Raw genomic sequence first — 12745 nt, forward strand, 5'->3', positions numbered from 1 at the left:
GGCAGGAAGATGTCTTTGGAGTTGAGGCTACTCTGGACTACAGATTGAAACAAACAAAAGCAGAGATTATCAGGATGTTCTCTTAGCTACATCTGAAGGTTTTTGTTGTTGTTGTTGTTTCTTTTCTTTTTTCTTTTCTTTTTTCTTTTCTTTTTTTTTTTTTTTTTTTTTTTTTTTTTTTTTTTTTTTTTTGAGACAGGGTTTCTCTGTGTAGCCCTGGCTGTCCTAGAACTCACTCTGTAGACCAGGCTAGCCTTGAATTCAGAAATCTGCCTGCCTCTCGAGTGCTAGGATTAAAGGCGCAAGCCACCACTGTCCGGGCGTTGTTGTTTCTATTTTGTTTTGTTTTTCTAAATAGGATTTCTCTGTGGAGCCCTGGCTATCCTGGAACAATCTGTAGATCAGGCTGGCCTCAAACTCAGAGATCCTCCTGCCTCTGCCTCCTGAGTGCTCCTAAATGCGGTCACCCCTATTGCCCAGAGATTTACTTTTATTTATGTGTGAGTGTTTTACATGCAAACTCCAAACCCCTGATGCTCTCTGAGGCCAGAAAAGAGCACCAGTCTCTTGGAACTGGAATTACAGATGGTCCTGAGCTGCCCTGTGGGTGCTGGGTACTCTGTGCTAGAGCAACAAGTCCTATAAAAGAAGACACCAAAGTTTGGTAATTGAGATAAATATTTTGTGGGGGTTTTTTTTGTTTTTGTTTTGTTTTGGTTTTTTGTTTGTTTTTTTTAGACAGAGTTCCTCTGTGTAGCCCAGGCTGTCCTGGAACTCATTCTGTAGTCCAGGCTGGCCTTGAATTCAGAAATCCGCCTGCCTCTGCCTCCCAAGTGCTGGGATTAAAGGCGTGCATCACCACGCCTGGCTCAAATATTTTGTTTTAAGACAGTCTCTTTGCAGCTCTGGCTGCCCTTGAACTTGCTCTATGGACCAAACTGGCCACAGGGACCCACCCACCTCTGCCTCCTGAGCAAAAGATCAAAGGCGTGAGCCCTGCAACCTGCTTTGCCTCTTTTCCAGAACCTGGAACTCAACAACTAGGCTAGACTGCGGGGGTCCTCCCAGTCTCAGCCTACTCAGTACTGGAGAGCAGGTGTGTACACCAGCGGAGGGGGGTACAGCTCAGGGTCTCATGCATAATCAATAAGCACTTTACCCCCGAGCCATGTTCCCAGCCACCGGGTGCATATTTTAAAACTTTTAAAATTAAAAAACACAGCTGGGACTCTAGCTATGGCAGCTCTTGGGCCCGCAAGCATGAAGCTGCTCTCTGTTCCCAGCACAGCTGCAAAATTAATGCATTAATATCGGGGATTTATTTTTTTAGTGACATCTTTATTCTGTGCGTGGAAATGATCTGCAGTTCTCTGCCTCTCAAGTGCTGATATTAAACGCCTGCGCCACCGCCCAGGATCAGACTCCGGTTATCGGGCATGGTAGCAAGCATCTGGTAGCAAGCATCGTGACCCTCTGAGCCATGTCACCAATGATTTCTGAAGGTTTTTGACACTCCCTTAATTTTCCTCCAAAAATGAGCTCCTCGTTTGCCACACCCCAAGCTCTATGTGAACTTTTATTTATAAAAACCACGTTTTATAGTACACAAATACGATTCCCATCCCTGGAAATGGTAACATAATTTTCCTTCCAACTTTTTGGACAGCCGTTCCCTTAACTGTGCCCCTCTGTGTCGAGCCCTTGAGTCTCTGCGTCCCACTATAGCCAATGACGTCCCGCTACTTCCGGCTCGCATTGCCCCGCCTCTTCCGGCTTACATTACCCCGCCTCTTCCGGCTTGCAGTGCAACATGGCGCAGGGACAACGCAAGTTCCAGGCGCAGAAACCTAAAAGCAAGGCGGCTGCTGCGGCGGAGCGGAGCCGCGGGCCTCGGAAAGGCGGTAAGGAACGGGGTGGGGAGGAGGGAGAGAGGATGGTGGACTCGGGGAGGGCGGCCCAGGCTCACCGGCTGGCGTCTCTTCCCCCAGGTCGAGTCATCGCTCCCAAGAAGGCGCGCGTTGTGCAGCAGCAAAAGTTGAAGAAGGTGAGTGAAGCGATGCAAGGGTACGGGATGGCGGACGGCTGAGAGGGTTCCCAGCCGCAAATCAGTGGCCTCCCCGGCCGATGAACTCCGGCCCGCCCTTAGAAAAGGATGCCCGAAACCCTAGAACTAGAGTTATTGATGGATCATTAGCCATATGTGTGCTGGGAACTAAACCTTGGTCCTAAAGAGTCAGCAGTGCTAAGGGCGGGTGTGATAGTCCAGCCTTTAATCCCAGCACTCAGGAGGCAGAAGCAGGCAGATCTCAGGGTTCAAGGCCAGCCTGGTCTACAAAGTAAGTTCCAGGACAATGTCTCTGAAATAAATAATAAATAAATAGTAAAGTGTTTTTAACAGCTGAGCGATGTTCTAGCCTCCAAAATAATATGTTTTAATTGTGGGGAGTGTGGTGTGGTGTACACCTGAGTGCATATTCCCACAGAGGCCAGAAGATGGGATCTGATCTCCTGGAGTTGCAGGTGGTGTGAGCTGTGAGCCTGACCTGGGTACTAGGTGCAGAACTCAGGTCCTCTGAGAAAGAAGTGTGTGTTCTGAAGCACTGAGCCGTTCTGCCAGCCCTGTTTTGTTATCTTTTGTTTTGTTTCTGTGCTTCTGAGAAAGATCTTCACACAAGCCTTGGCTAGCCTGGAGGTGTGTGTGTATATATATACACATACACCTCCAGGCTATATATCTCCTAGCCTCCAGAGTGCTGCTGTTACTGGTGTGGCCCACTGAGCCCTGTTTATGTAGTGCTGTGGATTAAACTCAGACTTGTGCATTCCAGCAGTCAGGCACTTTACTAACAGAGCCACACCCACTGTCTATCCACTCCTTAACCCCAATTTTCCTAAGATAGTGTCGCACCATACAGCCCTGGCTGGTCTGGAAGTCACTATGTAGACCAGGCTGGCCTTTAATTTACAGAGGTCTTCCCGCCTCCCGCCTTTTGGGTGCTGGAGTTAAAGGTATGCACCACAAAACCCATCTCCAGCCTTTTTTGGAACAAGGTCTGACTGTAGCCCAGGCTGACCCTTGATCTTGCCCAGTCTCTGTCAGCTGAGTGCCGGGAATGTGGAGCGTGCACACCACCACGTCTAGCTTGTTATTATCAATGGGTGATGGGGTAGGAGTGGTCGAGCTGATTATAGCATTAATCGGGATTCATTAGGGAGTCAGAGCCTGGGTCAGAGGTAACAGGTGATCGGGGTGGGAAGGACTGAGCTGATTACGGCATTAGGGAGTTGGAGGCTGCAGAGTGCTTAGGAGCACTGGCCTCTCTCTCCCATGAGACCTCTATTCGGTTTCCGGTGCCCTCTTCTGCGCTCTGCCAGCACTGCATACGTGTGGTACACAGACATGCATGCAGGGGAAATACTCGCACAGAAAAATAAAAAATAAGAAATTAGAAGCTGCTGGGCGGTGGTGGCGCATGCCTGTAATCCCAGCACTCTGGGAGGCAAAGGCAGGCAGATTTCTGAGTTCGAGGCCAGCCTCAAGGGATATACAGAGAAACTCTGTAGAAAGAAAGAAAGAAAGAAAGAAAAGAAAGAAAGAAAGAAAGAAAGAAAGAAAGAAAGAAAGAAAGAAAGAAAGAAAGAAAGAGGGAAAGGGAAAAGGAAAAGGAAAATAAATTAGAAGCTCCAATCTGGTTTATGTCTTAAGCTCATTCTATCTCCCTAGATGGTTACCCAACTGCTTGCTCTGTTCCATGGGGTGCCTTTTCTCGGACCCTAGGTGAGCTCCTCCCACAGCCCACCACTTTACCCTTTGCCCTCTCGGGTTCAGAGGTCATCCTTGAACATATGCAGTCTGGTCCCTTTAGCATCCATGCAGAATCCACCTTCAGGGCCAGCTCTGCCCTCTCCCTGCGACTGCAGCTTAGGTGCCTACCTGTGCTCAAAACTGGTTCCCTTTGTCTGGAACCTTCCATGGGCGCTTCCTGCTCAGCAAAGCCCAGGTCCTTCACCTCCGTCCTCACTGTTTTTCATCCTTTGGCCTGTCCCACTGTAGACCCGATCTTCTCGGACACCACACAGGTGTCCCTGGAACGTTTTTCATTAGCAGTACCTTTTCTCAAGTACTGACACATTGCTGTCTAACTCAGAACTCCTGTGCTCACCCCAGGAAGCCATCATGGTCATAGGAGCTCAGGCAGAGCAAGAGTGGGTGGGGTAGCTGCCAGTCAGTGACTTAAACTTGGAGCCCTAGGAAAGTGGGTGAGACATGGGACAGAAAGGGCTATCACCATTACCCCTGGCTTTGGGACCCTGGGCAGGTGCCTGCTTAATGCAGGAGCCTCTGTTTCCCCATCTATAAAATGGGCGTGAGCAGAGGCACAGAGATAGAAGGGTTTGGTTTGCTTCTGGCCTGAGCATGGTAGCATATGGGCCTGCAGGGGTGAGTCAAGGCAGGAGGATCCTGAGTCTGAACCGCTCACAGAGAACAAAGGAAGGGTGGGTGGGTGTGTGTGTGTATGTGTGGGTGTGTGTGTGTGTGTTCGGGCTAGGAGTAGTCAGGACTTCCTGTGTCCCCTCAGAGCCTGGAAGTGGGGATCCGGAAGAAGATCGAGCACGATGTGGTGATGAAGGCCAGCTCCAGCCTGCCTAAGAAGCTCGCACTGCTGAAGGGGGCGTCAAAGAAGACAGGGGCCGCCACCCCTGGCAAGACACCATCCTGAAGGCACTAGGACTTCGCAGGTGACCCCGCAGGCTGGCCGGACTCTGCTCCAGTCCTGGTGGCACCTGGAATGACAATGGGCAGTGGTGGTAAAGCCTCAGGCTAGCCCCGGGTGCTGAAGAGTACTCCGTTTGCAACGGAGAGGATAGACTTGGCCCTGTGGTCTTCAGCTGTTCAGCGGGAAGAGTGTTGGGGACTCGGTGGGAATAATCTCTCCCCAGTCATCTGATGTCATCCATCATTGTCTATGCATAAAGAGGGCTCCTGTATCTGCAGTGAGGCACCTCCTCCTCCTGTCACACCAGGAATCCAGTGTTACCCAATAAAGCTGTGACAGAGGCTGTGCGCCATTCTTGTGCTTTCCTGTTCTTGAGGGACTCACGACACTGTAGTCACTCAGACCTGCTGGGCCAGATGTTGATCGTGTCATATGCAGGGCGCTTGACCTGGTGGCATATTGTGTGGTGTGGCCCTGGGGCACGCATTGAGTGTGCTGCTGGCCCATCCCTTTGTGCCTAAGGATTTTACCCACTAAGGCAGAGACTTGTCGGGTCACTGGTGACTGGCCCAGTGCTGGTCAGAATTTAGTGCTGAGACTGCCTAGTGCTCCCTGGCTGACTTCTGACTCACCTTAGCCGGCTGCTAGGGATTGGATCCACTTGGTGTGTGCTAAGTGGGCACCCGAGACACACCCAGTGCACTTGGAAAGCACAGGAAGGGCCTGCTGGGTTTCAGTCATACCAGGACACAGGTGCTGTCCTGTGAGCATGGAGGCACCCTTAGAGGTTGGGCTTACCTCAAGGCCTCACGGGGTTGGTAGTACTCTGCCTCCAGCTTGTGATGGGGTAGTGTCTGGGCACGCAGCGTCTTGCCAATACCTACCTTCTGGTACCCTCACCACAGATCTAGAAGAACAGGTCTGCCCCATTGTAGACCCAGCCCAGAGAACCATGCACCCCTTACTGGCCTGTCTTGGGTTTGGCTTGGATCTCAGACAGGGTCTCCCTATGTAGACCAGACTGGCCTCAAACTCAGAGCTGTAGCTGCCTCTGCCTCCCAGATTCTGAGATTAAGATGCCTAAGGGCCTGTGTTTATTTTTTTTATGGGCACCCCATCATCTAAGGTTGGAATCACAGGCTGCTGTGAACTCCACATGGGTGCAAAGAGAAGTGGAAGCGGTTAACTGCTGAACTCCAGCTCTCTCAGGTGTATATGGTAAGAAGAGGATGGCTGGGCATGCTGGTGGATACCTGTAATCCCAGCACTCAGGAGATAGAGGCCGTTGAAGCTCCGAGTTCCAGGACAGCCTGGTATACAGGAGTTTCCAGGCCATCTAGGGTCCCACAAACCCTGTCTGCAAACAAGAGCTCAGCTGTCTGCTTGCCGGGACTAGTGGGCCGCAGCTTCGTGTATCCGGGAGGCACTTGCAGAGCAGTGGCTGGGTAAGACCCTGACTGAGCTGCACCAGGGGAGCCCAGGAAGAAGGAAGGAGCAGCCTGTCTCAGTACCGGAACGCCTCTCCAGTGCCTGCCGCCCTTCAAGCCTTTCCATTCACCCCAAGCAGCAGCAGAACCTCCTGCCGACTTGAACAGAGCTATCTGGCACTGACAGCACTCAGGCCCTATCGTGTAAGCAAATCCAATAAATACCCTTTGGGTTATAGTCTGTCAGCTCCCCCAAGAACTCTGTGAAACAAACGTGCACATTGGTTGCTTGGACCAGTCTTTATAGAAAGCTTCCCTAGCACAAAGGCAGAAACAACCCACCCTTGCATTAACTGGGCTGAGCAGGAATCTGCTCCAGCCACAGTGGAGTATTATTCATCCATATAAATGAAAAGAAGGGCTGGAAAATCCCCAGAGCCCACACAGTAGGAGAGGAGAACCAAAATCAAGCTGTCCTGTGACCTCTGTGATTGTACCATGACATGTGCATGCCTGCATCCGTTCACATCGTGAGTGTAAATAAAGGTGAAATGAAGGATTGGGAAGAAGAAAGCTGGCTCCACGATTAAATACTGTAGCAGAGGAACAGGGATCAGCACCCACAGCAGCTCACAGTGCCAGGGGGCCCAGTGTCTTGTTTGGTTGGGTTTTTTTGAGACGAGATCTCTATGTAGTCCTGGTTGTCCTGGAACTTGAGCTGTAGACCAAGCTAGCCTTAAACTCAGAAACCCACCTGCTTCTGTCATGCAAGTGCTGGGATTGGGCTGGAGAGAGATGGCTCAGCTGTTAAGAGCACTGATTGTTCTTCCAAAGGTCCTGAGTTCAAATCCCAGCAACTACGTGGTGGCTCACAACTATCTGTAATGAGATCTGACACCCTCTTCTGATGTGTCTGAAGACAGCTACAGTGTACTTACATATAATAAATAAATCTTTAAAAAAAAAAAAAAAAAAAAAGCTGGGATTAAAGGTGTGTGTTTTACCACTGCCTGACGGGGCTTTCCAAAAGCCCTCTCCTCCATGGGTTCTACATGCAAATGGTGTGCTCCCATGTGTAAAAACACTAAAAATGTTAGAAGTGTACAGGAAGTGTGCAGGGTGTGGTGGTTATGCCTTTAATCCTAGCACTCAGGAGGCAGAGTCAGGCAGTTTTCTATGAATTCAAAACTAGCCAGGGTTATGTGGAAAAACCCTGTCCCAAACTAAAAAAAGAAAGAAAGAAAGCAGTGATCCAGGCTACAACACAGCCAGGCCCTGGAAACGTGATGCTAACATTGGACATGATAATTACATGCCTGTAAATGCAGCACTCGGTGGAGGTAGGAAACCTGCAGAAGTTTAAGATGAGCCTCCACCACATGGTTCAAGGCAGGCCTGAGCTGACCGAGCCCTCCCCCTCCCCTGCCCCCAATTAAAAATGGCCTAGTGGTGTGCTCCTGTATTCCCAGCACTCGGGCCTCGGAAGCAAAGGACTCTGGGAAGTTGCCCTGGAACAAACAGGTGCAGAACAGTAAGTAGGTCAGTCCTGTGAGAAGACAGGACAGGTGAGTGGCTGCCTGGGACTCTGGACAGGGAAATGGTGGACAGTGAACGGGGTTCCCTTCTGGCCTGACCAAAAGTTCTGGAACTAAATAGAGGTGAACATTCTGCTACAATGTGCTGACAGTGGTGAAAGTCCACTTTATGGTAGGCATGCTCCTGCGTCTGATGTCACCAGCTCCTCTGGAGTCCCGGTAAAGACTGCAGCCCACCTCGCTCTCTCTCACCTTAGACGACTGAGAGGCCAGGTGCCTGCAGCATGCCCATGACAGAGAGAGCCTAGACTTCATTAAGTTTAACTCAGAGACCTCTGTGGAATGGGTAATTCAGGACCATCTGCACAGCCAAATATGAGACAATGCTGACTCTTTGGACATAATGTTTTTAACTCCCCTCCCCCAAATGTAGCCATAAATGGTAATGAGCCCCTGCAAGCTCTGCACTTGGAAGGCTGAGGCGTGTAAGGCTTGCTAGGCTGTAGAGTTATGACTGTCCAAAGGCCAGGAGCCGGGGTACCAGTGGGAGAGAGCTTGCCTGCCCCTAGCAAGTGCTCACCACTTTGTGGGGTTTGAGAGGCTTCTTTATTTTATTTGAGGCAGGGTAGGATCTCACAAGGTTCCCCTGGCTGGCTCGGAGCTCACTGTGAGCTGTCTCTCCAGGCTGATCTCTTAACTCCTCGGTACTGAAATGTAAAAGATTAAAGTGCTGGGCCCACCACCAGACCTTGTTTGTGTCTGGTCTGGTACTGAGGATGAACCCTCAGGCTTCCCTAAGCAAGCTGTGCCAGGAGCTAGCCCTCAGCCCTGCCTGTCTCCCCTGCATTCTTGTGTGGTTTATTGGGGAGGCCAAAAAATGTACTTTGTCCAGGCCCCTTCCTCCTTGGCCTGTACGCAGAGGGCAGCCCGGGACCTGGTGCACGTACAAGGGGAAAAGAAGGGAGAGCGTCTCCTGCAGAGAACGTCTAGTGTTTAGGGAGCTGCTCTGCCCCCGCCGCCGGCCGCCGCCGCTGCCTTTGAGCAGCCCTGTGCTGTGAGTGCTGGCAGGGGAGCCCAGCGCCAGGGACCCGCAGCCCATCAGGAGCGCTCATCTTCCCCATTTCTTGAGTGTACGCTTCTATTTGTGTGTGAGAGTGTTTTGCCTGCCTGTGTCTGTTCATCACATGTGTCCCTAGTGCCAGAAGAAGGATCTGGATCCCCTGGGTGCTGGGGATCTAACCTCTGACCTCTGAAAGAGTAACCTTAAGCTCTGAGCCCTCTCCCCAGCCCCTGGAGTACCCTCTTCTCACGCATCTTTATGGAACAGGGAAAAGCAGGAGGCCTGTGGAACCTGGCTCTGGGCCACTGGGTGGCCCCCAACTAGCTGGAAGCAAGCCAGGAGACCTAGGGATAGCTGCCCTGTGGCTCTGATGCCAGCTCACTGGGCCTCTTCAAAAGGCCCAGTGGCCCGGGATCTGGAACGGTGGCACACCTGTCCCTTAGGACCCCCTGGTTACTTTTCTCATCTTTCTCCATCTCCATGACGCCAGTGTTTCCCGAACCTTAAATTCTGCATGAAGGTGTTTTGTTCTGTGTTCTAGACAGTTGTGTGTAGCTCAGGCTGGTTTCAAACTTGACATGCCTCTACCTTAGCCATGCTGTGATGACAGACAGGCCCGGGCACCTCTTGGCTGCGCGCGCGCGGTGTGTGTGTGTGTGTGTGTGTGTGTGTGTGTGTGTGTGTGTGACACCATCAGCTAGCCATTTAACCTCTCTGAGCCACCGTGGCCCCATCTATTTAAAATGGAGACCCAGAATCCCACCCTAGCAGGACAAAGCAGGGACCTGGAGTACCAGGGCTTTTTAGCCATTCAAGAACCCTTCTCCAGGGCCAGGGAACCATCACATGTGATTTCAGACACAACTTTTTCCCTGTCTGGAATGCAACTTCTCCTGGCAACACTACCTACGAGCTTGTGTTTCCAAAAGGTTTCACAAAGCTGAGGAAGCCAGCAGGACTGCCGAGCTGTGGCGCCACCACAAGCAAGTCACATCAGCTGGCTGCTGCTGGCAGAACACCGGAACCCCCAGGCCGCCCTGCTCAGCCTGTGGGTCGAGAGCACTTGGGTTTGGGGTCAGGAGCTCCAGATGCCTAGACAGTGAGCTCATGGCACAGGCTGAGGAGACATGGCTAGGACTTCCTGCAGCCAGAGCCTCCGCTCCAGCAGGACTGGGGGGCTGCCTGTGCCTCAAACACCGCTGCCACCACCTTTCCTAAGGGGGGGGGATAAATCTTGAGACTTCGGGGGACACCCTCAACTTTCCTGGCTCTATTCTGACCCCCCCTCCCATATTTTACTAGGATCTCTGTGTGGCCATGGGTAGCTTCCTGGCCTCGCTGGACCTCACTTAACCACATCTGTCCTGTTTTCTGAACCCATATTCAGACCCCTGTCTACTGTGACCCCAGTAAGGTCAACACTCAGCCTTTCTGTCCCCCAGCTGCCTCACCTGTGAGATGGGATGTTATCAATACTGATATCGACTCTGACAGAATAACGAAAGTACACATCCAGACATTGAGGAATACATCTGTCTCTTCAGTCCTTGGGAAGCTGGGGCAGGAACATCAGGAGTTCAGGGCTAGCCTGGACTATATAACAAATTCCAGGCCAGTAAGACCTGATATCAAAGAATAAAGTGGAGCTTAGGTGGCACAGTGCTCAGGGGAACACCCAGGATGGACCCTGAGCACTGAATTAACTGTGGCGGCACAGGCCCGTGAACACAGCACTGCAGGCGTGAAGGGAACCTCAAAAATTCAGGGTCATTCCCAACAACACAGTGGGTTCAAGGCCTGCCTGGTCCACCCTGTGTCAATAAGTGAAATAAGCCCTAAAAGCGATCCTTCTTATTGTCTAAAGCTGTTTTGATGTTGTTCATGGGCAGAGCACTTGACTCTCCCTGGGAGCATGATCGACTCTGTAGCCGGCCCCTGAGGCCACTCAGGAGGGAGACCTAAGTCCCCCAGCCTCCCCTCGCCCTGGCTACCCTTCCCACGAGTCTGTCTACCCCAGCATGTCCAACAGGGAGGCCCCGACTGCACACCCCAGCCCTGCACACTGAGACTTGCAGGCCTTCCTGCTACTTCTTCCTGCTGGGTGACCTTGGCAAGAAGCTCTTCTCCCTAAGCCTCAGTTTTCCCATCTGAGAAATGGAAGGTAGTTGTCACTGTCCTTGTGGCTAGTCTGTGGGGATTTTGTTCTCTTTTTCCCCCTCTCTTTGTAGCCTAGGCAGTCCTGTGGACCAGCCTGGCCTTGAACTCACAGAGATCCACCCGACTCTGCCTCCCAAGTGCTGATATTAAAAGGCTTGTGCTACCATGGCCCTGCGGGGGGGGGGGGGGTTCATTCTTTCCTTCCCCTCCCCCACTTATCCCTCCTCCCTTCTTCTCCTTCTGTTATGGAGGAGGGAGCCCCTAGCCTAGCAGGCAAAGACAGCACTCTATCACAGACCACACCCCAGCAAAGGTGTGTTCCCAGCATTTGAGAGGCAGAGGCAGGGTAGATCTCTGTGAGTTTCTCCAGGACAGCTAGGACCATGTTAAAGATTTCATTTTTTTGTGAAGGTTAGTTGTTTTTTTTTTTTCTATTTTATTTTTGTCAACTTGACACAAGCTACAGTCATCTGGGAAACAGGAACATCAACTGAGAAAATACCTCCAACAGACTTGCCTCTAAACAAGTCTTGGGGGCATTTCTTGGTTAATGATTGATGTAGGAAGACCTAGCCCACTGTGGGTGGAGCCACCTCAGGGTCCTGGGCTGTGTAACAAAACAAGCTGGAGAGATGGCTCATGCTTAAGAGCTTAAGACTGCTCTTCCAGAGGTTCCGAGTTCAATTCCCAGCAACCACATGGTGACTCACAATCATATGTAATGGGATCAGATGCCCTCTTTTGATGTGTCTGAAGACAGCTACAGTGTACTCATATACAAAATATAAATAAATCTTTAAAAAAAGAAACAAACAAACAAACAAAGAAGCCAAGCGGTGACGCCTTTAACCCTAGCACTTGGGAGGCAGAGGCAGGCGGATTTCTGAGTTCGATGCCAGCCTGGTCTACAGAGTGAGTTCCAGGACAGCCAGGGCTACACAGAGAAACCCTGTCTCAAAAACCAAAGAAAAGAGAGGGGAGGGGAGGGGAAAGGGAGGGGAAAGGAGAGGAGGCAAGCAGGGGGCAGCACCTTCTGTGGTTTCTGCTTCAGTTCCTGCCTCCAGTTTCTACCCTGGTTTCCTTCAGTGATGGACTGTGATCCGGACATGTAAGCCAAATAAGCCCTCTCCACCCCAAGTTGCTTTGGGTTATGGTCTTTAACAAAGCTATAGAAAGACAGGACAAGCGAAGTGGCACACGCCTTTAATCCCAGCGCTCAGGAGGCAGAGGCAGAGGCAGGTGGATTTCTGAGTTCGAGGCCAGCCTGGTCTACAGAGTGAGCTCCAGGACAGCCAGAGCTACATAGTGAGGCCCTGTCTCAAAATACAACAAACAAAAAAGCGAAATAAAGAAACAAAGAAAACTAGGACATTACTCCTGTTATTGAGACAGGGTCCGGCCTAGGATGTAAAAATCCCCTGGAGCTGGAGTCATAGCGATCGATCGTGTGCTATGTGGGTTCCAGAAATCAAGCTCGTCTTCTGGGATCCATTGACCAGTGCTCTTCACTTCTGAGCCTCTCTCCGGTTCCTCCATTGTGTTCTTCCCCTTACAGCATAGCCCCACTTGAGCAGCCCTGTTTCACGGGCTACTACTTATGAGCGACTTTCGTTGCCACCGTGGGAGGAGCCTGTCCAAAAGCAGCCAACCAGCTGGGCCAGTGCCAGAGAGAAGAGTTGGGAGGCCTGGGCAGGATTCTGGGGACCAAGTCGGGTTTCTCCTGCTTTGAGGATCCTGGACTCTAAATGGAATCACAGCTAGGTCAGCAGGTTTGGGTTTGAACATCTGCTGTATGCTGGGCGCAGCTCCACGGCTGACTTGTCTGCCCAGACATACACTTGATCCTTG

At 51.4% G+C, this 12745-nt stretch overlaps 1 protein-coding gene across 1 annotated transcript; it reads left to right on the plus strand.

The window, feature by feature from the left end:
* The first annotated feature begins 1778 nt into the window (after positions 1 to 1778).
* On the plus strand, positions 1779 to 5059 carry C21H19orf53 (chromosome 21 C19orf53 homolog). The gene is made up of 3 exons (XM_052166975.1): positions 1779 to 1901; positions 1989 to 2044; positions 4581 to 5059. Exons 1-3 carry the CDS (start codon positions 1811 to 1813, stop codon positions 4719 to 4721), a joined length of 288 nt encoding a protein of 95 aa, XP_052022935.1. The 5' UTR covers positions 1779 to 1810; the 3' UTR covers positions 4722 to 5059.
* The last annotated feature ends 7686 nt before the right edge of the window (positions 5060 to 12745 follow it).

The sequence above is a fragment of the Apodemus sylvaticus genome, chromosome 21 (assembly GCF_947179515.1).
Source record: "Apodemus sylvaticus chromosome 21, mApoSyl1.1, whole genome shotgun sequence".
Lineage (NCBI taxonomy): Eukaryota > Metazoa > Chordata > Mammalia > Rodentia > Muridae > Apodemus > Apodemus sylvaticus.